General features: G+C 38.8%; 4 protein-coding genes across 5 annotated transcripts; 1 reads left to right on the forward strand and 3 right to left on the reverse strand.

Moving 5' to 3' along the window:
• Positions 1-759: 759 nt before the first annotated feature.
• On the reverse strand, positions 760-2755 carry LOC135133782 (uncharacterized). Its single transcript, XM_064062300.1, has 7 exons — positions 2684-2755; positions 2526-2605; positions 2023-2478; positions 1809-1978; positions 1388-1568; positions 1124-1339; positions 760-1075 (listed from the first exon to the last, which is right to left on the reverse strand). Exons 2-7 carry the CDS (start codon positions 2574-2576, stop codon positions 827-829), a joined length of 1323 nt encoding a protein of 440 aa, XP_063918370.1. The 5' UTR covers positions 2577-2605; positions 2684-2755; the 3' UTR covers positions 760-826.
• Positions 2756-2844: 89 nt separating this feature from the next.
• On the reverse strand, positions 2845-5370 carry L(2)34fd (lethal (2) 34Fd). Its single transcript, XM_064062299.1, has 7 exons — positions 5233-5370; positions 4927-5187; positions 4528-4877; positions 4253-4481; positions 3906-4201; positions 3149-3766; positions 2845-3102 (listed from the first exon to the last, which is right to left on the reverse strand). The coding sequence occupies exons 1-7, from the start codon at positions 5296-5298 to the stop codon at positions 2883-2885; spliced, it is 2040 nt and encodes a 679-aa protein (XP_063918369.1). The 5' UTR covers positions 5299-5370; the 3' UTR covers positions 2845-2882.
• Positions 5371-5410: 40 nt separating this feature from the next.
• On the forward strand, positions 5411-6563 carry LOC135133783 (26S proteasome non-ATPase regulatory subunit 7). The gene is made up of 2 exons (XM_064062302.1): positions 5411-5629; positions 5676-6563. The coding sequence occupies exons 1-2, from the start codon at positions 5455-5457 to the stop codon at positions 6473-6475; spliced, it is 975 nt and encodes a 324-aa protein (XP_063918372.1). The 5' UTR covers positions 5411-5454; the 3' UTR covers positions 6476-6563.
• Positions 6476-22991, reverse strand: LOC135133780 (protein artichoke). 2 transcript variants are annotated; one of them, XM_064062297.1, is made up of 4 exons: positions 22891-22991; positions 15174-15385; positions 12500-15123; positions 6476-8111 (listed from the first exon to the last, which is right to left on the reverse strand). In XM_064062297.1, the coding sequence occupies exons 2-4, from the start codon at positions 15347-15349 to the stop codon at positions 6571-6573; spliced, it is 4341 nt and encodes a 1446-aa protein (XP_063918367.1). In that variant the 5' UTR covers positions 15350-15385; positions 22891-22991; the 3' UTR covers positions 6476-6570. The 2 variants fall into 2 exon arrangements, with proteins under 2 accessions (XP_063918367.1, XP_063918368.1); XM_064062298.1 differs by having other exon boundaries at positions 22895-22903.
• Between the last annotated feature and the right edge of the window lie 4355 nt (positions 22992-27346).

Here is a 27346-nt window from a genome sequence, read left to right on the forward strand (position 1 = left end):
CTGATTCCGAAAATATAGCATGTTGATGGTCACGAATCAACATTTTCGAAAAAATCTCTGTGAAATGCGAATTTTTGAAAATTTAAAAAATTTCGAAATTTCAACTCTCGAGTCTGGAAAAACGGTTGCAGGTATCAAAAAACCGAAGCCGGATTTGAATTCTAGAGCTCGAAATCTACACGAAAATGTGTTTAGTTGAGTTTCGAAAATGTCAAAATTTTTGCGAAATTTGAAGAATGGGGGACTATTAAAAAATTTCAATTTAAAAAAAGCAAAAATATGGCATGTTGAAACATTGACAAAAATACATCTAGGTCTGAACTCTCGAAATTAATTTTTGTCACTGATTGTCATCAGTGTAAGTGCATTTTTTGAAAATAAAAGTAGTAACATCTTAGATAAAAGTTAAAACGGTGTTTTAAAATTTCTTCTATTGGTCACATTGTGCATTCCCCTAAATGTTAAAAATAGCTTATTAATATAAATATCATTCACAAACCTAGTGTTGTACAATTTATCTTTCTCATTAATATTAATCCACATTCTGATATATACGCATATTCCAGAAGCGGATTTAACCAGTCCTGCATAATTTTGCAAGTCCCTAGTAAACACAAAAGCAAACATCACATGAATTAAGTTACTACAAAATCTCCACCTAATCACATCTGTCAATACCTCGAACATTCCTTCCATGAATGCGCTTTACCACCGTCTATTTTCAGCTATTATCAAACGGAAGATTCTAAACCATCGTGATTTCTTAAAAAAACATTTATTGTAAACATAAATACAACCAAAATAAATATACAAACACAGGAAATTTTCAACTCGTGTTAAAATAGTGACATTGGCCTAACACCAAAACCCCCACCCCCACAAACACGAAGAACAAACACAAATATCTTCCAGTTACGGGCATACAAAACAGCTTAGCCCTCAACTTTAGACTCGCTGTGTACAACAAAATCGAATCGAGGTCGTGCCGAGGGGTATCCTGATGGACGAACGGTCTAGTCCTGACCTCCTGACCTGCGCTGCGGAGAACGTCACACTCGTTTGATAACCTGGAGGCCTGAAACACTAAAAGTTAGAACGAGAAAGAACAACGACGTGCTAGAACCTGAATAAAAGGTGCTAGCGCTAGCAAAACCCAAAGGACTACGTTTAGAGTACTGATCCCTACAATGGGCACGGTTTCCTTATCAACGTCGTCGTAATTGAAGAGCCAGAGGATGCCCGAGGTGGCACAGGCGATGTTGATGAACGTGAACATGCACACAGACGGCGCCACTTCGATGTTTACATATCTTAGCATTTTTTTGAAAGTCTCGATGTGCTAAAAGGCGAGTCAATATTAGAGTGCTTGGGTGAAAGGCGGTTTTACCCTGATCCACTCCAGAGGCTGAACCGGATGCTGAAGCAGTTTTTCTTGCAAGAATTGCAAATAGGTGGTTAGTAGTTGGGTCTGGAGGCAGTAGTTGGATATAATGGTGGCTTGTACGACGTCGTGCCAGAGGGTGCAGGTCACTAGGAGGACTTTCAAGCCGGTTTGTATAGCAACGGGGCTGAAATAGCAATGAAATTTAGACGTCGTTATTTAAGTTGGCGACACTGGATGGAGTTGTGTAGGATTTGACTTTGCCGCTTTAGTTAAACAGAAATTATAACCTAAATGTCAGATTGACGTTGCTGGTCCACCAATAGCAGCACTTGATTGTAGTGGTTGGTGATGTAAGGGTGAAGCGGCAAACCTAACTAGCAAACTGCTCCAGTGTTGCCACATTTAAAAAATTTGAAATACGTACGCGTCGTCCAGCCATTTGAAATTGATGGTACCGCTGCCCATCATGAACATTACGGCAACAAAGGACACCGTCATCCATATCACCGTGAGACCCACAAAGGTCCACAAGGTCCGTACTAACTTCCTTTGGCTGCCTCGCCCGTTCGAAATGTTCGTGGAAGTTAAAAAAACCTTCTCATATTTTTAAAAATCACCATCAACCTTACACAACTCACCCTTTCCATTAAAACTGGCAGCTGGTCGTCCTCAGAGTGTCTGATGACGACAACAGCATGCACATACGCTACCAGATGCAGCGCACTGGGTATAATAAAAGAAAACACAACCGGTGCATGACAAATCTTCTCGTAAATTTCTTTGATTTGGGTTTGGTACAGGTACGGATTATTCGCGATTTTGAAACAGAATCCTCTATCCCTGCGAAAACAAGCCATGTATTGCAGCAAATACCCCACAATTAAAAGAAACACGAGCTGAATCGTGTAAATGTAGTTGACGAAGCGAAAACAAAAACATGGTTCGAGTTGGTTGGCTAGCAGAGGTCTTAGACCCACGACGCTCAGTAACCTCAGATAAGGCGTGAGGATTTTGCTCTTGCAGTGGTTTAGTACCGCTGTCACGCTTAACTGTGGATTTTGCTCGTGGTGGGGATAATCGGCGACGTTGTCATCCTAAAAACGCTAATTAAAAACTGCACGTTGATCTTTTGACCATTTACCGTACTCGTGGACGATAAGAAACACGAAGGACTGCTGATATGCGCCTGCATTTTTTTAATTTGGTTTGAACCCTCCAAATCTGTAATCAAAATCGTAGCAGAAGCCATTTTTGGTAACGATATCACTGCAACTGATAAAAAACGCAAAAACTACGTACCAGCAAAACATTTTTCTTGGGAAAAAGTGTCACTCGACGTGCACTGTTTACATTTAATAATCTCACTAATTAAGTGAGAGGGTTTTGATTAATCAAAGCTTATCCCTTGTTGTATTCGCGATAACCTTTTTCGGTTATTAACACTGATTGATATTACTTCATTTCGATTAAAAAAATATTTATTTTATACATATTTACATCATTTTCTTTTATTTTTAAAAAACGGGGGTTTGTGCTTGGATTTGATTCCACCCAGGGGTCGAATCAGTCGTTTCCGTTCTTCTCTATGTTTCTTGTTTTTGAAGTCTGCTAATTTGTTTCTTTTCTTGTGTGTGGAGAAGGTCATTTCGCGGTTTCCAACTGAACCCAGGAGTCGTACTGACGACGTTTCGGCTTCCACGCGCTCACCGAGTGGAGCTCTGCAACAAATGACGTCACGCTACGCCAACTTTTATTATTACTTACTTGTTCACTTTCCGCTTGAGACTCTGTACCCCTTTGTATTCCTCCCCCTGTCGCAACTCAAACAACTTCGGCTCTTTTTGTTCTTCTTCACGCTCTCTTTGCTTATTCTCCCTTTTAATCGCTTTATGCTGCTTCTTCACTTCTTTAACCCAACTTTGATCATCATCAGAACTTTCTTCCTCGTGCTCAGACTCTTCAGACGACTCCTCTGAACTATTCTTCCCCTCTAATTCCTCTTCCACTGGTTCGAACTCCTGAGCGAGGAGTTTCTTCTTCAACTCTTTCTTTTTGGCTTCATCTAGCCTTGATAATACTGGATTAAGCAACCGGTATTCGTCGCAGTTCTTATCAATTTCGAAAGCGGGGTCAGCAAACAATGATTTAAACCGGTCATCTTCCAGAAGATCGCCGCTCTCTTTCTTCTTCTTTTTATTTTTTTCTTCGGTCATTAGTTTAAGCGCGAGGTCTTTATTCACTTTGGGTAATTTATTGACTTGGACTCGATTCGCTCTGTCTTTTTCTATCGTTTCTCGGATTTTCTTTTTGCGGTATTCGTCGAACTCGAATGGATTGGCGACGGATTTGGCTTTCTTGTACAATCGTACGTCCATGAAGTACCTAAAACATTTTGGTTGTCACTGATCGAATCAAGTTGTGTCGATAGCCAATGGCGTTTGAAATTTTAAATGTCGCGCCAAATTTCGACCAATGATTTCAGAAATTCTCAAAAAGTGACAGTTGTGTGAAATTTTGTTACCCGTGCATGTAAGCTCGCAACAAATTGGTCCCCACGAGGTGCTCCAAGCCCAAATTCTCCAACTCTTGTTTGGTGACGAACTTATAATCATCGTAGACGTTTTCGGAGTTTGATTCCTCGAGTTCTTCGGTTAGTGAGTCCAAGAAACTGGCCCAGCGGGGCGCTGGACCCAAGCTTGGAATATAGTAGGTCTGGATTTTCGTGTTTTCGGTGGCTATGAAAAACAAGCCGGTGTTTGGAACCACACACAAATTGTTGAATTCTGTGGAGGCTTCTATAGAGGTGTACAATTTCCCCTATAAACACTCTAATTCAAAGAATGTTAATAATAGATGATTGATACTGACGTTATTTTTATCCCAGATTTTCACAACTGAACTATCCATGGAGAAAATAAGATCTTGCTGGTGGTGGAACTCAACATCTTTAATTGGTAAACCGTACATGTGGTCTTTGATGTAGAAGGGTTTGTTTGAACGAATATCATACAGTAGGACTTGTCCTGTGGCTGTTCCTACCCCCATTGAGAGTCCGCCGTTAAACTTTAGGGCGGTAATTGAAGGAAACCCCTCCAAACTAAACTTATTTATATTTTTTTTGTAACAAAATAAATAAAACTTACTCTTTATTTTCAGTCACACAACTGAAGGCACAGTCCAGTGTCCCCACTAGCCCCTTGGTCCTAGGATCCCACGCCTCCACTCGCCCCTCCTGAGTCCCACAAATCAGCAAATTATGCACCGGATTAATCGCACACTTGTTGATAGCCGAAGCCGTGCTTGAGTAAGGCGTCATAAATTGCCCCCTTTCCAGATTGAGTCTATAAATATCAGAACCCACCCCCACTACAAACAAATCGCAACTGGGGTAGTGATACTGCATGTCTCGTCCGAATTTGGGTATCCGCAAACGATAGTAGCGCCCATGAGCTGCATGCAACTCTATATATCGGTCACATTGCAGAAACACAAGCTAAAAACTCATTGAATTAATTTAGTCCGGTACGTACAACAATATTTACTTTGCTATAGTCGTCGCTCAGTATTTCAAACGTGACAGCTTCCGAATCAAAGCACCGTTCGAACTTCAGGGAGAGGTTATTGACGTCGAAACACTTCACCCTGGGTTTATAAATCCCGGTGGCAAAAACGTACTGACCGTCTCGTGACACCTTCACCGTCGTGCTGAGCCCCGGCATATCGAAGTCCTGAATCAGCTCGATTCGGCGCCTCAAATCGACGTCTTTTTTGAGGAGAGCTCGCCGCTTTCGTTCCGACAGCCACTAAAAAAGACAGGTTAAAAAGGGTCGAGCAAACGCGCGACTTACTTCTGGGAGCGACTTGCCGGCGCTTAAATTGTAGATTTTGATGTTATTCGGGTCCGACACTTGCATTTTTACTTGTAAACGTAAACATGTGGATTTTTTGAGGTTATGTACTCATTTGTCGTTTGAAATGTCAAACTAAAGCGCATGCGCCGGTCTCCATTTTCGTTATTGGCACTCCTGCCTTGTCATTTCTGTCAGTGTCAAAATCGCGAAAACACAAAAATGCCGAGTCAAGAAGTGACTACAACAAAAGTGGTGGTTCACCCCTTGGTTTTACTAAGTGTGGTGGACCACTTCAACCGAATGGGAAAAATCGGTAACCAGAAGCGCGTCGTGGGGGTCCTGTTGGGGTGCTGGCGCGCCAAAGGCGTCTTGGATGTGTCGAACAGCTTTGCAGGTTAGAATCCCCCTTTGAATACCCTTCCCTCATTGTATTTTTCCAGTTCCGTTCGACGAAGACGACAAAGACAAGTCCGTTTGGTTCCTCGACCACGACTACCTCGAGAATATGTACGGTATGTTCAAGAAAGTCAACGCTCGGGAAAGGGTGGTGGGGTGGTATCACACGGGCCCCAAGCTCCACCAGAACGACATCGCGATTAATGAGTTGATCAGGCGCTACTGTCCGAACTCGGTTTTGGTTATAATCGACGCTAAACCGAAGGATTTGGGGCTGCCGACTGAGGCGTATCAAGCGGTTGAGGAGGTGCATGATGACGGGTCGCCCACGTCGAAGACTTTCGAGCACGTACCGAGTGAGATTGGGGCTGAGGAGGCCGAGGAAGTGGGTGTTGAGCACTTATTGCGCGACATTAAAGACACCACAGTGGGGACGCTTTCACAAAGAATCACCAATCAATTATTGGGGTTGAAAGGGCTGCATTTGCAGCTAAGAGACATTCGGAACTATTTAATCCAAGTTAGTGAAGAGAAGCTGCCTATTAATCACCAAATTATTTATCAATTGCAAGATATTTTTAATTTGTTGCCTGATATAAGTCAGGAGACTTTCAATAAAGCGTTCTATGTTAAAAACAACGATCAGATGTTGGTGGTGTACTTGGCGGCGATGGTTCGCTCGATTATCGCCCTTCACAATCTCATTAATAATAAACTGACGAACAAAGACGCGGAAGAGGGGAAGAAAGAAGAAAATAAGAAAGACAAAGATAGCAAAGATAAAGACAAGGATAAGGAGAAGGAGAAAGACAAGGATGCCAAGAAGGACGAAAAGAAAAAATAATTGTGTTTTTAGTTTATTTACTAACTCTAATTTAATCTAATTGTTTAACTCAGTTTGTAATATTGTATTAATAAATTTTCTTAAAGTATATACATCTAGTTATTTACAGTCAGGTAGTTGCAAAAAATGCCCATTGAGATTAGTGGAATTTGCCAACACCCTGTGAAACCACCACCACTAGTCGTTTCGCTAATCCCTACAAACGGCTCTAAATTAGTGTTATTGTAGTTGGCAAAGTACCAACTGGTATCTTCGGTTGGTATTACGTCAGACGACACGAGTTTTGTCGTTTTGCTCTCTCTATTATTGCGCAAAGGTTCCACAAGTTCCAAATCTGATAACAAAGGTGCGCTTCCTGATACGTGGGGTGACGGTACTTTGGTAATGGTGGGTCTTCCAGGTGGTCTGAATTCGGGTTGCTGCCCCCCTGGTACCAACAAAGCCGACAGAGGCGTCGCCACCACCTTCTTTGTGTCTTCTTTAGGACTCACAGATGATGGAACGTCGGTACTTAGTTCCGCCTCCACAGTAGTACCTCTTTCCGTTGTTGTATCATCAATGTCCTGTGGTACACTTACAGCCACGTTGTCCACACTTTCCTCAAATATGTCGTCAAATTTCACGTCAACTGGAACCGTGGCTTGAGTATCTTCAGGCGTAACAATTTCTTCAATCGTCGCCAACTGTGTGACTTCTTCAATCGTCGTGTTTACAACAACCGGGGGCTGCGTTATCGGTACTACCGTCGCCGGTGGAGTCGGAATCGGATGCCCCATGCTCGTCTCTAACCCATTTTTCTGCAAAATGTACGATTCCGTGGTACTCCGTGGTACTTCAGTCGCTCCCACTTTATCCACGGGGAACGACGCAGGCTCCAACTTTTCCATCGCGAAAGCATCCTGCGCCAGATGCGGATTCGGGATTGGTTTGAACCCCCCAGAGCCAGGCAGCAGCGGTACGAACCCCCCAGTTTGTATCTCCGGCGAGTTCGGCAAACCCATTCCACCTCGCGCCCCATTCCTCGGTTTATTCACTATAGCCATCTTACGATCCGCCACTTCGGTACTCGTGGAGAAACTCTTATCATCCATGCGACCGGTATTCCCACCCAGCAGGTTTTTCAGGTTCAAACTCGGTAAAGGTACCCCGAAGAACGTGAAGCCGCTAGTACTCGGAGAATTCGTTACTTCCTTAGGGATGTCCGGTCGGGATTTGTTGGTGGAGGCTGCGTAAATCGTTGGAGTGTCTCCGGGAGTGAAATGGGGCGACTTGGAGTTGTCGTTTTTCGGCACTTGGGTTTCGTTGTAGGGATAGTCGACGTACTCGTCGTAGAAGTACTCTGATTCTTCTGGAGATGGTGCTAGGTGGTTTTTGTGCTCTTTGGAGAGGTTTTGTTTGAGGTTCATCCAGGGTGAGAAGACTTGGGAGGTGCCGAGGGACCCTGGGGCGGTGAGAAGTTCCGCTTCGCAACCTGGTGCTACCAGTTCAAGGTTGCGTTCTTCTTGGGTACAGTCCTGGCGTGAGATGCGCATTTCGCGAAGGAGAGTACCGTCCACACAGCGCGGACCCACTGAAGAGCTTTCTTGGATCCAGGCTTGTAGCCAGAGTAAGTTGCAGCTGCACGCCAAAGGGTTGCCTGTGAAAGAAAATGGTACCTGAATTTAAGGGCGGATGGGACCTTCTAGAAATTATACGTACTATCACATATTCTGTTCTATTCTGTTCTGTTCCATTCAATTCTATTCTATTCTATTCTATTCTATTCTATTCTATTCTATTCTATTTTTAAATGAAGTAAAATTGAGGTCTTTTCAAAACAAGACAAAAGATATCTGAGATTCCTTCAAACCACTTCAAAAATAGAACAGAAGGAGTCCCGGAGATTCCTTCACACTACTTCAAAAACAAAACACAAAGTATCCCGAGATTCTTTCAAACTACTTCAAAAACCAAACACAAGGAGTCCCTGAGATTCTTCCAAATTACTTCAAAAACGGGACCCACATGAGGTCCTAAAGATTCTTTCAAACTACTTCAAAAACACGACCCGCAGGGGGTCTCCGAGATTCTTTTAAACTACTTCAAAAACAAAACACAAGGGGCCCCCTAGATTCTTTCAAACTACTTCAAAAACAAAACACAAAAGGTCCCCGAGATTCTTTGAAATTACTTCAAAAACAAGACACAGCAGATCCCTAAGATTCTTTCAAATTACTTCAAAAACAAGACCCACACGAGGTCCAAGAGATTCTGTTAAACTACTTTAAAAACAAGACCCAGAGGAGGTCCCCGAGATTCTTTTAAACTACTTCAAAAACAAAATACTAGGGGTCTCTGAGATACCTTCAAACTACTTCAAAAACGAGACCTACAGGAGGTCCCCGAGATTATTTCAAACTACTTCAAAAACAAAACACTAGAGATCCCCGAGATTTTTTCAAACTTTTTCAAAATCAAAATATTAGGGAACCCTGAGATTCTTTCAAATTATTTCAAAAACAAGACCCACATGAGGTCTCCGAGATTCTATCAAACTACTTCAAATACAAAACACTAGAGGTCACCGAGATATTTTCAAACTACTTCAAAATCAAAACACAAGGGGTTCCCGACATTGTTTTAAATTACTTCAATAACAAGACCCACATGAGATCCCTAAGATTCTTTCAAATTACTTCAAAAACAAGACCCACACGAGGTCCAAGAGATTCTGTTAAACTACTTCAAAAACAAGACCCAGAGGAGGTCCCCGAGATTCTTTCAAACTACTTCGAAAACAAAACACTAGGGGTCTCTAAGATACCTTCAAATTACTTCAAAAACGAAACCCCACGAGATCCCCGAGATTCTTTCAAATTACTTCAAAAACACGACCCACAGAAGATCCCCGAGATTCTTTTAAACTACTTCAAAAGCAAAACACAAAGGGTCTACAGATTTTTTCAATCACTTCAAATACAAGACAAAGAATTCCCAAGATTCTTCGACCTCTTACTTCATAAACAAAAAAATCAAAAAAGGTCAACGAGATTCTATTAAACTATTTACTTCAAAAACAAAACACAAAAGGTCCCCAAAATTTCTCCGAGACTCTTTGAAATTACTTCAAAAACAAGACACACAGGAGATCCCTAAGGTTCTTTCAAATTACTTCAAAAACAAGACCCACTCGAGGTCCAAGCGATTCTGTTAAACTACTAAAAAAAAAAAGCCCCAGAGGAGGTCCCCGAGATTCTTTCAAACTACTTCAAAAACAAAATACTAGGGGTCTCTGAGATACCTTCAAACTACTTAAAAAACAAAACCGACATGAGGTCCCCGAGATTATTTCAAACTACTTCAAAAACAAAACACTAGAGATCCCCGAGATTCTTTCAAACTCTTTCAAAATCAAAATATTAGGGAACCCCGAGATTCTTTCAAATTATTTCAAAAACAAGACCCACATGAGGCCCCCGAGATTCTATCAAACTACTTCAAATACAAAACACTAGAGGTCACCGAGATATTTTCAAACTACTTCAAAATCAAAACACAAGGGGTTCCCGACATTGTTTCAAATTACTTCGATAACAAGACCCACATGAGGTCCCTGAGATTCTTTCAAACTACTTCAAAATCAAAACACTAGGAGACCCCGAGATTCTTTCAAATTACTTCAAAAACAAGACCCACAAGAAGTTCCCGACATTCTTTTAAACCACTTCAAAAACAAAAAACACAAGGAGTACCCGAGATTCGTTCAAACTACTTTAAAATCAAAACATTAGCGGATCCCGAGTTTCTTTTAAATTACTTCAAAAACAAGACCCAAATGAGGTCCCCGAGATTCTATCAAACTACTTCAAATACAAACCACTAGAGGTCACCGACATACTTTCAAACTACTTCAAAATCAAGACACTAGGAGACCCCGAGATTCTTTCAAATTACTTCAAAAACAAGACCAACAAGAAGTTTTCGACATTCTTTTAAACTACTTCAAAAACAAAACACAAGGAGTACCCGAGATTCGTTCAAATTACTTCAAAATCAAAACATTAGGGAACCCTGAGATTGTTTCAAATTAATTCAAAAACAAGACCCACATGAGGTTCCTGAGATTCTTTCAAACTACTTCAAAATCGAAACACTTGGAGACCCCGAGATTCTTTCAAATTACTTCAAAAACAAGATCAACAAGAAGTTCTCGACATTCTTTTAAACTACTTCAAAAACAAAACACAAAGAATACCCGAGATTCGTTCAAATTACTTCAAAATCAAAACATTAGGGAACCCCGAGATTCTTTCAAATTATTTCAAAAAGAAGACCCACATGAGGTCCCCGAGATTCTATCAAACTACTTCAAATACAAAACACTAAAAGTCACCGAGATACTTACAAACTACTTCAAAATTAAAACACAAGGGGTTCCCGAGATTCCGAGATTCTTTCAAATTACTTCAATAACAAGACTCACATGAGGTCTCTGAGGTCTTTCAAACTACTTCAAAATCAAAACACAAGGGGTTCCCGAGATTCCGAGAGTCTTTCAATTTACTTCAATAACAAGACTCACATGAGGTCCCTGAGAGTCTTTCAAACTACTTCAAAAACAAAACATTAGAGGACCCAGAGATTCTTTCAAATTATTTCAAAAACAAGACCCGCATGAGTTCCCCGAGATTCTATCAAACTACTTCAAATACAAAACACTAAAGGTCACCGAGATACTTTCAAACTACTTCAAAATCAAAACACAAGGGGTTTCCGAGATTACGAGATTCTTTCAAATTACTTCAATAACAAGACTCACATGAGGTCCCTTAGATTCTTTCAAACTATTTCAAAAACAAAACACTAGAGGACCCCGAGATTCTTTCAAATTATTTCAAAAATAAAACCGACATGAGGTACCAAAGATTCTTTCAAACTACTGCAAAAACAAAACACTAGAGGTCCTCGAGATTCTTTCAAACTCTTTCAAAATCAAATTATTAGGGAACCCCGAGATTCTTTCAAATTATTTCAAAAACAAGATCCACATGAGAACCCCGAGTTTCTTTGAAACTATTTCAAAAACAAGATCCACGTGAGATTCCCGGCATTCTTTTAAACTACTTCGAAAAAAAGATCCACGTGAGATTCTTAAGATTCTTTTAACTACTTCAAAAACAAAACATAGAGGTCTCCGAAACTCTTTCAAATTACTTCAAAAACAAGATCCACATGAGATCCCCGAGTTTCTTTCAAATTACTTCAAAAACGAGATCCAGAGGTGGTCCCTGACATTCTTTTAAACTACTTCAAAAACAAAACACAAGAAGTCTCCCAGGTTCTTTTAAATTACTTCAAAAACACGACTCACAAAAGGCCCCCGAGATTCTTTTGAACAACTTCAGAAACAAAACACAAGGGGTTCTCGATATTTTTTCAAATTACTTCAAAAACGAGACCCACAGGAGGTCCCCGAGATTCTTTCAAATTACTATCAAAAATCAAACACAAGGCGTCCCTGCGATTCTTTCAAATTACTTCAAAAACGAAACCCCAGGAGATCCCCGAGATTTTTTCAAATTACTTCAAAAATAAGAGCCACAGGAGGTCCCCGGTATTCTTTTAAACTACTTCAAAAGCAAAACAAAAAGGCTCTACAGATTTTTCAAATTCAATTACTTCAAAAACAAAAAAGTCAAAAGAGGTCAACGAGATTCTATTAAACTATTTACTTCAAAAACAAAACACAAAAGGTGCCCAAAATTTCTTCATACTACTTTAAAAACAAAACAAAAGGGGTCTCGGAGATTCTTTCAAACTACTTCAAATTCAAAACACAAGAGGTCTTCAACACTTTTTCAACCTAATTCAAAAACAAAACACAAGGGGTCCCCGAGATTCTTGCAAACTACGTAAGAAAACACAAAGGATCCCCGAGATTCTTTCAAATTACTTCAAAAACAAGGCACACAGGGAGTCCCCGAGTTATGTTTTTAATTACTTCAAAAACAAGACATCATGGGTAGGGGACATCACGGAACTTACCATCCAGATCCAGGACAGCAATATTGCTGCGAAGCTTCTGCACCGCTTGCTCCGGTAACGACATCATCTTATTATTCTTCATGTTGAGCACCCTCAACCGCGGCATACCTTCAAAAGGCGACCCATGAACCGCACAAATGCTATTATCGTTAATTCTCAGCTCCACCAACCACTCCATTTTCTCCAAATTTGACCCAGTCACTCTCGAAATCTGGTTATTACTCACGTCCAACATCTCCAGAGACTTAAGACCACGTAACCCTGCGTCGTCCAACCCCGTCAGATGATTATGACTCAAATTCAACATCAAAAGATGAGGAACCATATGAAACGCGTTGTTCGCCATCGTCTTGATCTGGTTTTCCTGAAGCTCGGCCACTTGGAGCGCCGGTAGATTATTAAAAGCATAATTCGGAATTTCGTGCAACTTATTCCTACTGATCTTCAACGATTTTAACACAGGTAGCGACCTAACCGCATTGGCTTCGATTATTTCCAGCTCGTTGCTGTCAAGATTGAGGTTACGAAGGTGCTGCAAATTATCAAACGCCCCCATTTTGAGCTCTTGGATGAAGTTGTTGGCGAGTTTTAGCTCACGGAGGGACGTCAAACTACTCAAGGTTTCTGGATGCAGCTGCTTGAGCCGATTGTTCGTCAAATCCAGGACTTTTAAGTTCTTCATTCCGAAGAGGTTCGGCGGGAGTTGGACCAGGAAGTTGTTCGAGGCGTCGATGACTTGGAGCTCTTTGGTGGTTTCGAGCATTCCGGGCACCAGTTCGGAGAGTTTGTTGTGGCTGATGTCCAGTTTGCGTAACAATGAGGCGTCTTTGAAGATTTCGGGGTAAATGATGTCGAGGCGGTTGTTCCTGAGGTTGAGTTCTTTGAGTTCGGTCATCTGTCGGAGGGAGTGTCGGTGGATTTGGACGATTTTGTTGCCTTCTAGGTCGATGACTTCTAGACGGGAGAGGCCGGAGAGTGAGTTCTCGTCTAGTCTTTGGAGGGCGTTCCGACTTAAGTAGAGACGGCGTAGGTGTGGTAGTGACCGTAACGAGTTCGGAGGTACTCTGTGAATCTCGTTTTGCGAAACGTCCAACATTCGTAGAGACGGTAGGTCCAAATCCGGCGACGGTGGTGTTGGGATTGCAGAAATTTTGTTGTGTGACATGTGCACATATTCCAGACCACGAGGTAAGTTTGGTACGAACTCAATGAGAAAGTTGTAACTCACGTCCAAGTCGTAGAGGTTCAATAAAGGTCGGAAGGTGGCAGGGTGCAACGATGATAACGCATTGTGGGATAAATTAATATGTTCAAGGGCTGGGGTTAACAAAAATGATGACGGATCAACAAACCCGAGTTCGTTCTCACTTAAATCCACCCTTCTGAGTGACGGGAGATTGGCTAGAAGTTGGGGTTCGAGTTTCCGGTAGAAATTCCCTGATAGGTCTAGACCTTTCAAAGCTGGAAGATTCCACAAAGGTCCTGCTATCACGTCAGATAAAGAGTTGTTTTTTAAGCGCAACTCACGTAGGGCTGGCATGGCCATGAAAGCTTCGTTATCAATAAGACTGATTTTGTTGTAGTCTAGGTGAAGACGCTCTAGAGTTGGGTGCCCCCGGAGAGCCCCAAACGGGATAGCTTCAAGATTATTGTAACTCAGGTCTAGGAAGACGAGTCTTGGGAGGGCATCCAGAAGCGACCTGAGTTCAACGACGTGACTTATGTCGTTTTCCACGAGGGATAGTTCTTCCAAGCCACTACCAGAGTGTTGGAGGAAGCTTTCTGGGTGCACCCGTCGCACCATGTTGTTATTTAAATCCAGAGTTCGTAGTAGTGGTACTCTATGGAACGCCCCGTACTGCAACTCACTGATGTGGTTATTCGATAGGTGAAGCTTCTTCAAAGCTGGAAGATCCACGAAAGCCGCTTCTGTCACTTTATCGACATAGTTGTGGTCGAGTCTGAGCACTTCCAGCTGAGGCAAATCCCGAGCCCCACGTCCCACCATTCCCACATCCACGATTTTGTTACCGACGAAAGACAGCTCTTTGAGGTTAGGTAGTCGGGCTATGGCTCTCGGGTGCATCCAGTTGATTCCGCAGTAGGAAATATTGACTAGGGTCAGTCTTGGCAGGTCTTGGAGGAAACTAGCTTCCAGTCTTGTTAATCTCGGACTATTACTAATGTGGATGGTTTCTAAAGCTGGGAGGTCTTTGAAATTGCGCGAGGTGAGTTCGAGGAGGGACAGTGATTCCAGTTGGATGTATCTTAGTTTGGGTAGCCCGGAGAAGAGTGGGTACCGTTTCATCTGGTTAGTCTGGATGGTGACGGCTTCCAGATGATTTAAATGAATAAGGGAGTCGTCAGGTAGGCTTCGCAAGTCCGGCTCGACTAAGAACAGTTCCATTAAAGATTTCTCCAGTCCGACTAACCAGTCGCTGGAAACTCTTTCCAGTCCGTTGTACCGCAACATCAACCGCATCACTCGAAGCGGAAGGAAGGTACGACCTGGCAGAGACGGCAGGTAGTTGTTTTCGAGGATGAGCTCATCGATGGGGTCCGCGACCAACTGCCCGATGGCCCGGAGACCCTCGAGGACGCTAGGCAAGTCGCTGTGCGAGCACCTGTAACAAATCTACGTAAAATCTAGGTGGTACCACTGAAAACGGGTTACCAGATTTGGAAATCCTCTCCCTTGATTAGGCATCTGCAAGGTAAGATGATTTCTTGCGGAGGGCACTTCTTCTCAGCTCGTGCCGCCGCGACCAAGAACACCAACAGCAACCTCCACACAGCTCGCATGGTGATCACCTCATCTCCACACCACCGGGGTACTATTCGCTCATTCATCACATTGTTTGTTGATGTTTTTACGGATTTCCACACCTGAAATTGCGTCATAGTCGTGAGAATGCAGTTTCGCAAGATGGTTCCGTTATCAGGAACCACAGCGATTATGGAATTGTATCGGTTTGCAAAATGATTCGCTCTCGGTTCAGGTGGAGCGTGTCGAGTGTGTGCTTGTTCACCAATTCCGTCTAAACAGAGTGCGTCGTGCCCCATCTAAGGGTTATTAGCTAATAGATCTTTTGTTCCGAATTGAATAAAAAGTACGATTAGTTCCAGCACACATGTCGTCCCAGATAGGTCAATCACGCAACGTCGCTCCATTTCGAAAACGGCTTCTAAGGAGCGAAAGCGATTAATTTGCTAACGCGTGCTTCCTCCGTTTTCGTGGCTCAGCTTACTTCCAAGTGGTTCCGTTCTTTCCGCAAAAACTTGTCCACATATGACGTGACGGTCTCCATTACGAACGGTACTTACATACGGTGTTTACGGAGACTGATTCGAGTTTTGAGATTTTGCATGTCGCAGGAGTTATTTTTCTACGGTTAGATGCAAAACATTCTAGTCAAAATGTTTTGCATCGGCCGGGATCTGAGGAGACCCACATACATAATGCTTCCGGCCCGAAATGAGTCAGCCGTGAAATGTAGGTCCATCTTCATTGTTTGGGTTCGACAAAATGGCTAAAGGCGGTTGTGCAAGGACGTGATGGATCGATTCGGAAAATGAATAAGCGAAAGCTAATTACGTTAAATCTTATAATATCCTTGGAAAAAATTGCTTCTGGATACGCGAACGTTCGCAAAATAATAGGGAAAGTGGCGCCGGAATCACCAAGTGTGAATAATAATTAAACTTTGAAATTTCTTTTATAACGTTTTGCATTGTTTGTTTGAACAATTGAGGGAGTTAGGTGTGACAAAATTCTAAAGGCGGTGGTGAAGGGACGGAGGGAAATTTGATTCGAATTCACGAAAAAGAAAGACGGACAGGATACGAAAATTAACCAAAATTTGTCTGTTCATCTACTCGGGAAAAATTGTGACATCATCTCAAGATTTAACAGTTTATTATAGACAAAATTCACAATGTTTACAAAAGTCAAGGCCAACTTGATTGAACATCCGTTATGTGGGATTTTTTTTTAACTAAAACACCTGATTCAAATCCAGTTTACTTTTTGTTCAAACAACGGCAACGTAGGATTGCATATCAGATATAAGTTCTATGTTTGTTTTGGGTAGTATATCTCATCAATATATTGATAAAATTAGATTATAGGTGGACACGTTCTTAGGACGAGGATGCATTGGGCTACCAGATTCTTTCAAATTACTTCAAAAACTAGCTCGAAAATCATACTATTTACTTCAAGAAAAGAGGTCTCCAAAATTCTTTCAAACTACGTAAAAAACAAAACAAAACAAGTCCCCAAGGTTCTTTCAAACTACTTCAAAAACCAGGTACAAGAGATCCCCAACATTCTTTTAAATTACTCCAAAAATCAAGTAAAAGGGGCTCCCGAGATAATTTCAAACTACTTCAAAAACAAAATAAAAAGAGTTCCCGAGATTCTTTCAAACTACTTTAAATACCAGACACAAGAGATTCCTGACCTTTTTTCAAACTACTTCAAAAATATACCCAAAACGGGTCCTGGAGATTCTTTCAAATTACTTCACAAAGAAGACCCCAGAGATCACCGAGATTCTTTTAAACTACTTAAAAAACTAGACATAAGAAGGTCTCGAGATTCTTTCAAACTACTTCAAAAACCAGACACAAGAGATTCTCGAGATTCTTTCAGACTATTTCAAAAACATAACAAAAGGGGTACCGGAGATTCTTTCAAACTGCTCCAAAAAATAGACACAAGAGGTCCCTGAAATTGTTTCAAACTACTTCAAAAATATAACAAAAGGGGTTCCCGAGATTCTTTGAAATTACTTCAAAAACATAAGAAAAGTGCTCCTGGAGATTCTTTCAAACTACTTCAAAAACTAGACATTAGAGGGCCTCGCGATTCTTTCAAACTATAGTTCAAAAACCAGACACAGGAGATTCCTGACATCTTTACAAACTACTTAAAAAAATATAATAAAAGGTGTCCCGGAGATTCTTTCAAATTACTTCAAAAACCAGACTCAAGAGGTTCCCAAGATTCTTTCAAACTACTTCAAAAATTAGACGTAAAAGGGCCTCGGGATTCTTTCAAACTACTTAAAAAAATAGACACAAGATATCCCCGAAATTGTTTCAAACTACTTCAAAAACATAACAGAAGGGGTCCCGGAGATTCTTTCAAACTACTTCAAAAACCATACAAAATTGATCCCCGATATTCTTTTAAACTACTTCAAAACCAGACGTAAGGGATCCCCGAAATACTTTCAAACTACTTTAAAAACCAGTCACAAGGGATTCTTGAGATTCTTTCAAACTACTTAAAAAATATAACAAAAGGGGTCCTGGAGATTCTTTCAAATTACTTCAAAAACTAGACACAAGAGGTCGCCTAGATTTTTTCAAACTACTTGAAAAACTAGACATAAGGGGGCCTCGAGATTCTCTCAAAATACTTCAAAAATCAGCAAAAAAGATCACAGAGATTTTTTAAAATTAGCCAGACACAAGAGATTTCTGAGAGTCTTTCAAACTACTGCAAAAACCATACAAAATTGATCGCCGATATTCTTTCAAACTACTGCAAAAACCAGATGTAAAAGATCCCCGAGATCCTTTCAAACTACTTCAAAAATCAAACACAAGGGGTCTCTGAGATTCTTTCAAACTACTTCAAAAACCAAACACAGGTGTTCCTCGAGATTCTTTCAAACTACTTTAAAAACCAGATACAATAGGTCCCCGAGATTCTTTCGAACTACCTGAAAAGAGGGCCTCGAGATTCTTTCAAAATACTTCCAGAAACCAGACAAAACAGATCCCCAAGATTCTTTCAAACTACTTTAAAAACCAGACATAGGAAATTCCTGACATTGTTTCAAACTACTTCCAAAATATAATAAAAGAGGTTCAGGAGATTCTTTCAAACTATTTCAAAAACTAGATACGAGAGGCCCCCGAGTTTCTTTAATATTACTTCAAAAATCAGTTACAAAGAGTCCCCGAGATTCCTTCAAACTACTTCAAAAACCAGACACAAGAGATCCTCGAGATTTTTTCAAACTACTTTAAAAACCAGACAATGAATATTTCTGACATTCTTTCAAACTACTTCAAAAATATAATAAAAGTGGACCTTGAAATTACTTTCAAAAACCTGACATGACAGATCCTCTAGGTTCTTTCAAACTACTTGAAAAACTAGACATAAGAGGGCCTCGAGATTCTTTCGAACTACTTTAAATACCAGACACAAGAGATTCCTGACCTTTTTTCAAACTACTTCAAAAATATACCAAAAGGGGTCCTGGAGATTCTTTCAAATTACTTCAAAAACCGGACCCCAGAGATCACCGAGATTCTTTCAAACTGCTTAAATTAGTAGACATAAGGAGGCTTCGAGATATTTTTAACTACTTCAAAAACCAGACACAAGAGATCAGCGAAATTCTTTCAAACTAGTTCTAAAACTATATATAAGAGCCCCCCGAGATTTTTAAAACTACTTCAAAAATCAGACACAAAGAGTCCCCGAGATTCTTTCAAACTACTTCAGAAACTAGATACAGGAGGTCCTCGAGATTTTTTCAAACTACATTAAAAAACCAAACACAGGAGATTCCTGACATTTTTTCAATCTACTTCAAAAATATAATAAAAGGGGTCCCCGAGATTATTTCAAACAATTCAAAAACTAGACACAAGAGGCCTTCGAGATTCTTTAAAACTACTTCAAAAATCAAATACAAAGGATCGCGGAGATACTTTCAAACTACTTCAAAAACCAGTCACAGGAGGTCCCCGAGATGCTTTCAAACTACTTTAAAAACCAGACACAAGAGATTCTTGAGATTCTTTCAAACTGCTTCAAAAATATAAAGAAACTGGTCTCGGAGATTCTTTCAAAATACTTCAAAAATTAGAGAGAAAAGATCCCCGGGATTCTTTCGAACTACTTCAAAAACCAAACACAAGAGGTCCCCGAGATACTTTAAAACTACTTCAAAAATCAGATACAAAGAGTCCCTGAGATTCTTTCAAATTACTTCAGAAACCAGGCACAGGAGGCCCTTGAGATTTTTTCAAACTACATTAAAAACCAGACACAGGAGATTTCTGACATTCTTTCCATCTACTTCAAAAATATAATAAAAGGGGTCCCAGAGATTCTTTCAAACTACTTCAAAACCCAGACATAAGGGATTCCCGAGATCCTTTCAAACTGCTTTAAAAACCAGGTACAAGAGATATTTGAGATTCTTTCAAACTACTTCAAAAATATAACAAAAGGGGCCCCGGAGATTCTTTCAAATTATTTCAAAAACTAGACACAAGAGATCGTCGAGATTTTTTCAAACTACTTCAAAAACTAGACACAAGAGGCCCTCGAGATTCTTTAAAACTACTTCAAAGATCAGATACAAAGTGTCCCCGAGATTGTTTGAATCTACTTAAAAAACCAGACACAAGAGATCCTCGAGAATTTTCAAACTACTTTAAAAACCAGACACAAGAGATTTCTGACATTCTTTCAAACTACTTCAAAAATATAGTGAAAGGGGTCTCGGAGATTCTTTCCAGCTACTTCAAAAACTAGAGATGAGAGGCTCCCGAGTTTATTTAAAATTACTTTAAAAATCAGATACGAAGAGTCTCTGAGATTCATTCAAATTACTTCAAAAACCACACACAGGAGGTCCACGGGATTTTTTCAAACTACTTTAAAAACCGAACACAGGGGATTTCTGAGATTCTTTCAATCTACTTCAAAAATATAATAAAAGGGGTTTCGGAGATTCTTTCAAACTACTTCAAAACCCTGACATAACGGATTCCCGAGATTCTTTCAAACTACTTCAAAAACTGGACATAAGAGGGCCTCGAGATTGTTTCAAAATACTAAAAAATCAGAGTAAAAGGATCCCCGAGATTCTTTCAAACTACTTCAAAAACTAGACACAAGAGATCCCCGAGATGCTTTCAAGCTACTTCAAAAACTAGACACAAGAGGCTCTCGACATTCTTTAAAACTACTTCAAAAATCAGGTACAAAGGGTCCCCGAGATTTTTTCAAACTACTTCAAAAACCAGACAGAAGAGTTCCTCGAGTTTCTTTCAAACTACTTTAAATACCAAATACAGGTGATTCCTGACATTCTTTCAAACTACTTCAAAAATATAATGAAAGGGGTCCCGGAGATTCTTTCAAACTGCTTCAAAAACTAGAGACGAGAGGCCCCCAAGTTTCTTTAAAATTACTTTAAAAATCAGATACGAAGGGTCCCTGAGATTTTTTCAAACTACTTCAAAAACTGGACACAAGGGCTCCTCGGGACTTTTTCAAATTACTTTAAAATCCAGATACAGGAGATTCCTGACATTCTTTCAAACTACTTCAAAAATATAATAAAAGGGGTCCCGGAGATTCTTCCAAATTACTTCAAAAATCAGACACAAGAGATCACCGAGATTGTTTCAAACTACTTCAAAAACATAACAAAAGGGGTTCCGGAGATTCTTAAACTGCTTCAAAAACCAGAGACAAAAAGTCCCTGAGATTTTTTTTAAACTAATCAGACACAAGAGATTTCTGAGATTCTTTCAAATTAGTTAAAAAATATAACAAAAAGAGTTCCCGAGATTCTTTCAAATTACATCAATAACCAGACACACGAGATCCTCGAAACTATTTAAAACTATGTCAAAAACTTAACGCAAGGGATCTCAGAGGTTTTTTAAACTACTTCAAAAACCAGAAACAAGAGATCCCCGAGAGAGTTCAAAACCAAAAAAAGGGTCTTTTCTTTCAAACCACTTACTTCAAAAACCAGGTTGAAGAGATCTCCGAGATTATTTCAAATCATTTCAAAAACCAGACATAAGAGATCCTCGACATTCTTTAAAACTACTTCAACAAGATACATGATTCTCAAGATTTTTTTAAACTACTTCAAATGCAAAACAAAAGTGGTCTCCGAGTTTCTTCCAAACTACTTTAAAAACCAGGCACAAGGGGTCTCCGAAATTCTTTAAAACTATTTCAAAAACAAGACAAATGATTTCCAAGATTTTTTAAAACTACTTTAAAAAGAAAACACAAGGAGTCCCCGAGATTCTTCCAAACTACTTCAAAAACTAGAGACACGATTCTTTCAAATTACTTCAGATATAACGCGATCAACAAATATTGTTTAAGTTGGCGATAAAATTAACCAATTAAAAATTTTCTTGCGCTCCTATTGCCAGACCTGATTCAGTCCTTGACAAAATTACATAGCCACTTTGACGGTCTCAAGAAAGTTTGGTTATGACATTTTATTAACAAATTTTGACGTAATTTAAATGTCACTGTCAACCATGTCAATTTTGCCAACAGAAAGTAACAGGTCTGTCAATTTCGAGCAAAATCATTGATGCCAACTGAAACAGTACATATTAATCCCGCTTTAGATTTATTAAATTGAAAAATCTATGTATTCTGGTATCTAAACTAAAAAACAATTAACTTACATACTTGTCACATTGGGACAGTATAAATTCACACACATATGATACAAAATAAACATTAGAAGGTTTCTTCGGTCTAAAATTGCTTATCTGATTATGTCGTGCTTATGTGCCATGAAAGATATAGAACGATATCAAAGAAATTCATGAAAGCAACTGAAGGGAACTGAAATAAACTGACCTAACATACCTAGAGAGTAAAAAACAAGTCAAAATTTCAAATTGACGGTAATCTGGGAAGACAAAAATTCTATCAAAGACAAATCTTCAAAAATACATGGCTGCTTGTGATCGTATTTTTCTTGTTCTCTCGCTATAAATTTTCTTTTTAATCTGTAATGTCACTAATTATTAACGGGAATTATAATTTTGATTTGTAAGAAATTTATGAAATTTTAATTTCTCGGGAAATAATTATGATTATAATTTATTAATTAAAAAATATAATCAAATACGTGACCATGTCGTACATATACATAATAATACATAATGTAGATAGTGATTAATTACATCCTTGCATACATAACACCTACTTAAATGGTTTGATTTAGACATAACCACTGACGCAACGAATATTTACTAGTTCCTCAAGTAAAATTTTAGAGTGTGTTAGATTTTTTTCTATTTTCTTGTGTTTATACATCTGGAAAAAAACGGGAAATATTTATGCATCAAGACAATATGGACACTAATATCACGTGATTGATCAAAAAGAAATTTAGTGAAAAAATCTTAATAATCTAAAAAACAACTTTCGATTAACTACGTGTAATCAGTTATGGAAATTAGACTTTCGAGCAAAATTTTACTTTCAGATGATAACCAAGATAAGAAAGTGCATGTGCAGTCAACAGACAATGGAAGCACATCTCCGATTTGACCAAATTTGGAAAAAATTAACGAAAAAATCATACCTACTCCCCCATGTTTTTCTCCACAACCAGGTCTTAAGACACTAAATTAAAAAAAAACTACAAGCAAGCGCGCGTACAAAAGTCAAGAACAGTCACCGAAAACAATGCAAATCGAACACCAACTGAGTGTTTCTACACGAACCTGGAATTTTGAGAGCCGGCTTTACACTCCGATAATCACCTATCGCAGAAAAGTAGAAATGTATAGAAACATCTTTCCGCGAGGTACGAAGCAGAGGCGCTTTGCGGTCTTACACCACGCTATTATTGTTATAATCACCGGCGGGTGGTCAATTAGTGAAATTTCGCCCGCGATTCGGGCGCATTTCACTGGCTGTTCGAAGAAAGTGGATTCATTAAAAGTGCGACAGGATTAAGCACGCGAGCGAAATGACTTTGTATAAATTTAATAACAATGAAATTATTGAAGACGTGAGGTAATGGGGACGTTACCTAACGCGTATTCACTTTATGTGCTCAAGCGTGATTATTGTGGTCCGTGAGGATGACAGGTTTAGAAATTTTGCAATACGGTGTGTGAGGCGTGATGTGATTGCCTCTGCTGGCAATAATGGTCGTCATTAAGTTGTTAGATTTTTTGAGGGGAATTTTCTGCTTGTGGAGTCAAGTGTCCATGTGAGTGCGTCGTGCGTATTTTTTACTATTTCGCTACGTTTTTGGACATTGACTCCAATAGTAATAAGGTAGAATAGATATTTCGGTTCTTACTTGAATAAAAATTGTGTTCAATTTATAAAATAAATATTCTTCTTTTTCTTAGTAATTGTTAATAATGAGTTATTAACTTTTTCAAATTTCGGAAAAATTTTGATAATTGAAGTTTTCAAAAATTCGCATTGCGCAGCGATTTTTTGGAAAATGTTGCTTCGTGACCATCAACACGCTGTATTTTTGGAATCAGCGTGTCAAGATCTACGTCCCTGAATTTTTTCATAATTTTTAGACAACTTTTTTAAAATTAAAATTTTTTAATCGAAAAAATTTTGATATTTTCGAAACTCAACTAAACACATTTTCTTGTGGATTTCGAGCTCTAGAACTCAAATCCGGCCTCGGTTTTTTGTTACCTGCAACCGTATTTCCAGAATCGACCGTTGAAATTTCGAAATTTTTGAAATTTTCAAAAATTCGCATTTCGCAGCGAATTTTTCGAAAATGTCGCTTCCTGACCATCAACATGCTATATTTTTGGAATTAGCGTGTCGAGATCTACGTCTCTGAATTTTTTCATAATTTTTAGGCAACTTTTTTAAAATTGAAATTTTTTCAATGGTCCTCCCTTCTTCAAATTTCGCAAAAATTTTGACATTTTCGAAACTCAACTCAATACATTTTCTTGTAGACTTCGAGCTCTAGAACTCTAATCCGGTTTCGGTTTTTTGATAACTGCAACCGTTTTTCCAGAATCGACCGTGGATATATCGAAATTTTAGAAATTTTCAAAAATTTGCAATTCGCAGCGATTTTGTCGAAAATGTCGCTTCCTGACCATCAACATGCTATATTTTTGGAATCAGCGTGTCGAGATCTACGCCCCTGAATTTTTTCATAATTTTTAGACAACTTTTTTAAAATTGAAATTTTTTAATGGTCCCCCCTTCTACAAATTTCGCAACAATTTTAACATTTTCGAAACTCAACTAAATACATTTTCTTGTAGGTTTCGAGCTCTAGAATTCAAATCCGGCTTCGGATTTTTGATACATGCAACCGCTTTTCCAGAATCGACCGTTGAGTTATCGAAATTTTTGAAATTTTCAAAAATTCGCATTTCGCAGCGATTCTTTCGAAAATGTTGATTCGTGACCATCAACATGCTATATTTTTGGAATCAGCGTGTCGAGATTTACGTCCCTGATTTTTTTTATAATTTTTAGACAACTTTTTTAAAATAGAAATTTTTTAATGGTCCCCCTTCTTCAAATTTCGCAAAAATTTTGACATTTTCGAAACTCAACTAAATACATTTTCTTGTAGATTTCGAGCTCTAGAATTCAAATCCGGCTTCGGGTTTTTGATACATGCAACCGTTTTTCCAGAATCGACCGTTAAATTATGGAAATTTTTGAAATTTTCAAAAATTCGCATTTCGCAGCGATTCTTTCGAAAATGTTGATTCGTGACCATCAACATGCTATATTTTTGGAATCAGCGTGTCGAGATTTACGTCCCTGATTTTTTTTATAATTTTTAGACAACTTTTTTAAAATAGAAATTTTTTAATGGTCCCCCTTCTTCAAATTTCGCAACAATTTTAACATTTTCGAAACTCAACTAAATACATTTTCTTGTAGATTTCGAGCTCTAGAATTCAAATCCGGCTTCGGATTTTTGATACATGCAACCGCTTTTCCAGAATCGACCGTTGAGTTATCGAAATTTTTGAAATTTTCAAAAATTCGCATTTCGCAGCGATTCTTTCGAAAATGTTGATTCGTGACCATCAACATGCTATATTTTTGGAATCAGCGTGTCGAGATTTACGTCCCTGATTTTTTTTATAATTTTTAGACAACTTTTTTAAAATAGAAATTTTTTAATGGTCCCCCTTCTTCAAATTTCGCAAAAATGTTGACATTTTCGAAACTCAACTAAATACATTTTCTTGTAGATTTCGAGCTCTAGAATTCAAATCCGGCTTCGGGTTTTTGATACATGCAACCGTTTTTCCAGAATCGACCGTTAAATTATGGAAATTTTTGAAATTTTCAAAAATTCGCATTTCGCAGCGATTATTTCGAAAATGTTGACTCGTGACCATCAACATGCTATATTTTTGGATTCAGCGTGTCGAGATCTACGTCCTTGAATTTTTTCATAATTTTTGGACAACTTTTTTAAAATTGAAATTTTTTAATGGTCCCCCCTTCTTCAAATTTCACAAAAATTTTGATATTTTCGAAACTCAACTAAAACATTTTCTTGTGGATCTCGAGTTCTGGAACTCAAATCCGGCCTCGGTTTTTTGATACCTGCAACCGTTTTTCCAAAATCGGCCTTTGAAAAATCGAAATTTTTGAAATTTTCAAAAATTTGCATTTCGCAATGATTTTTCGAAAATGTTGCTTCGTGACCATCAACATGCTATATTTTTGGATTCAGCGTGTCGAGATCTACGTCCTTGAATTTTTTAATAATTTTTAGACAACTTTTTTAAAATTGAAACTTTTTAATGGTCCCCCCTTCTACAAATTTCGCAACAATTTTAACATTTTCGAAACTCAACTAAATACATTTTCTTGTAGATTTCGAGCTCTAGAATTCAAATCCGGCTTCGGATTTTTGATACATGCAACCGCTTTTCCAGAATCGACCGTTAAATTATGGAAATTTTTGAAATTTTCAAAAATTCGCATTTCGCAGCGATTATTTCGAAAATGTTGATTCGTGACCATCAACATGCTATATTTTTGGATTCAGCGTGTCGAGATCTACGTCCTTGAATTTTTTCATAATTTTTGGACAACTTTTTTAAAATTGAAATTTTTTAATGGTCCCCCCTTCTTCAAATTTCACAAAAATTTTGATATTTTCGAAACTCAACTAAAACATTTTCTTGTGGATCTCGAGTTCTGGAACTCAAATCCGGCCTCGGTTTTTTGATACCTGCAACCGTTTTTCCAAAATCGGCCTTTGAAAAATCGAAATTTTTGAAATTTTCAAAAATTTGCATTTCGCAATGATTTTTCGAAAATGTTGCTTCGTGACCATCAACATGCTATATTTTTGGATTCAGCGTGTCGAGATCTACGTCCTTGAATTTTTTAATAATTTTTAGACAACTTTTTTAAAATTGAAACTTTTTAATGGTCCCCCCTTCTTCAAATTTCTCAAAAATTTTGACATTTTCGAAACTCAACTAAATACATTTTCTGGTGGATTGCGAGCTCTAGAACTCAAATCTGGCCTCGATTTTTTGATACCTGCAACCGCTTTTCCAGAACGACCGTTGAAATATCGAAATTTTTGAAATTTTCAAAAATTTGCATTTCGCAATGATTTTTCGAAAATGTTGCTTCGTGACCATCAACATGCTATATTTTTGGATTCAGCGTGTCGAGATCTACGTCCTTGAATTTTTTCATAATTTTTGGACAACTTTTTTAAAATTGAAATTTTTTAATGGTCCCCCCTTCTTCAAATTTCACAAAAATTTTGATATTTTCGAAACTCAACTAAAAACATTTTCTTGTGGATCTCGAGTTCTGGAACTCAAATCCGGCCTCGGTTTTTTGATACCTGCAACCGTTTTTCCAAAATCGGCCTTTGAAAAATCGAAATTTTTGAAATTTTCAAAAATTCGCATTTCGCAGCGATTTTCTCGAAAATGTTGCTTCGTGACCATGAACATGCTATATTTTTGGAAACAGCGTGTCGAGATCCACGTCCCTGAATTTTTTCATAATTTTTATACAACCTTTTTAAAATTAAAATT

This window comes from Zophobas morio, unplaced genomic scaffold (assembly GCF_036711695.1).
Source record: "Zophobas morio isolate AGI-343-1 ecotype UQ-CSIRO unplaced genomic scaffold, CSIRO_AGI_Zmor_V1 ptg000022l, whole genome shotgun sequence".
Lineage (NCBI taxonomy): Eukaryota > Metazoa > Arthropoda > Insecta > Coleoptera > Tenebrionidae > Zophobas > Zophobas morio.

What these genes read in the sequence shown, in the direction of transcription:
- LOC135133782 (XM_064062300.1), bottom strand. Translation starts at nt 2,576, where the DNA reads ATGCAGGCGCATATCAGCAGTCCTTCGTGTTTCTTATCGTCCACGAGT. An exon ending in TCTTATCGTCCACGAGTACG is followed by an intron (nt 2,479 to 2,525) that starts GTAAATGGTCAA and finishes TAGCGTTTTTAG; the next exon opens with GATGACAACGTCGCCGATTA. An exon ending in AGCCTCTGGAGTGGATCAGG is followed by an intron (nt 1,340 to 1,387) that starts GTAAAACCGCCT and finishes CTCGCCTTTTAG; the next exon opens with CACATCGAGACTTTCAAAAA.
- LOC135133783 (XM_064062302.1), top strand. Translation starts at nt 5,455, where the DNA reads ATGCCGAGTCAAGAAGTGACTACAACAAAAGTGGTGGTTCACCCCTTG. An exon ending in TGTGTCGAACAGCTTTGCAG is followed by an intron (nt 5,630 to 5,675) that starts GTTAGAATCCCC and finishes GTATTTTTCCAG; the next exon opens with TTCCGTTCGACGAAGACGAC.
- LOC135133780 (XM_064062297.1), bottom strand. Translation starts at nt 15,349, where the DNA reads ATGAATGAGCGAATAGTACCCCGGTGGTGTGGAGATGAGGTGATCACC. An exon ending in GGAGAGGATTTCCAAATCTG is followed by an intron (nt 15,124 to 15,173) that starts GTAACCCGTTTT and finishes GATTTGTTACAG; the next exon opens with GTGCTCGCACAGCGACTTGC. An exon ending in TGCTGTCCTGGATCTGGATG is followed by an intron (nt 8,112 to 12,499) that starts GTAAGTTCCGTG and finishes TTTCTTTCACAG; the next exon opens with GCAACCCTTTGGCGTGCAGC.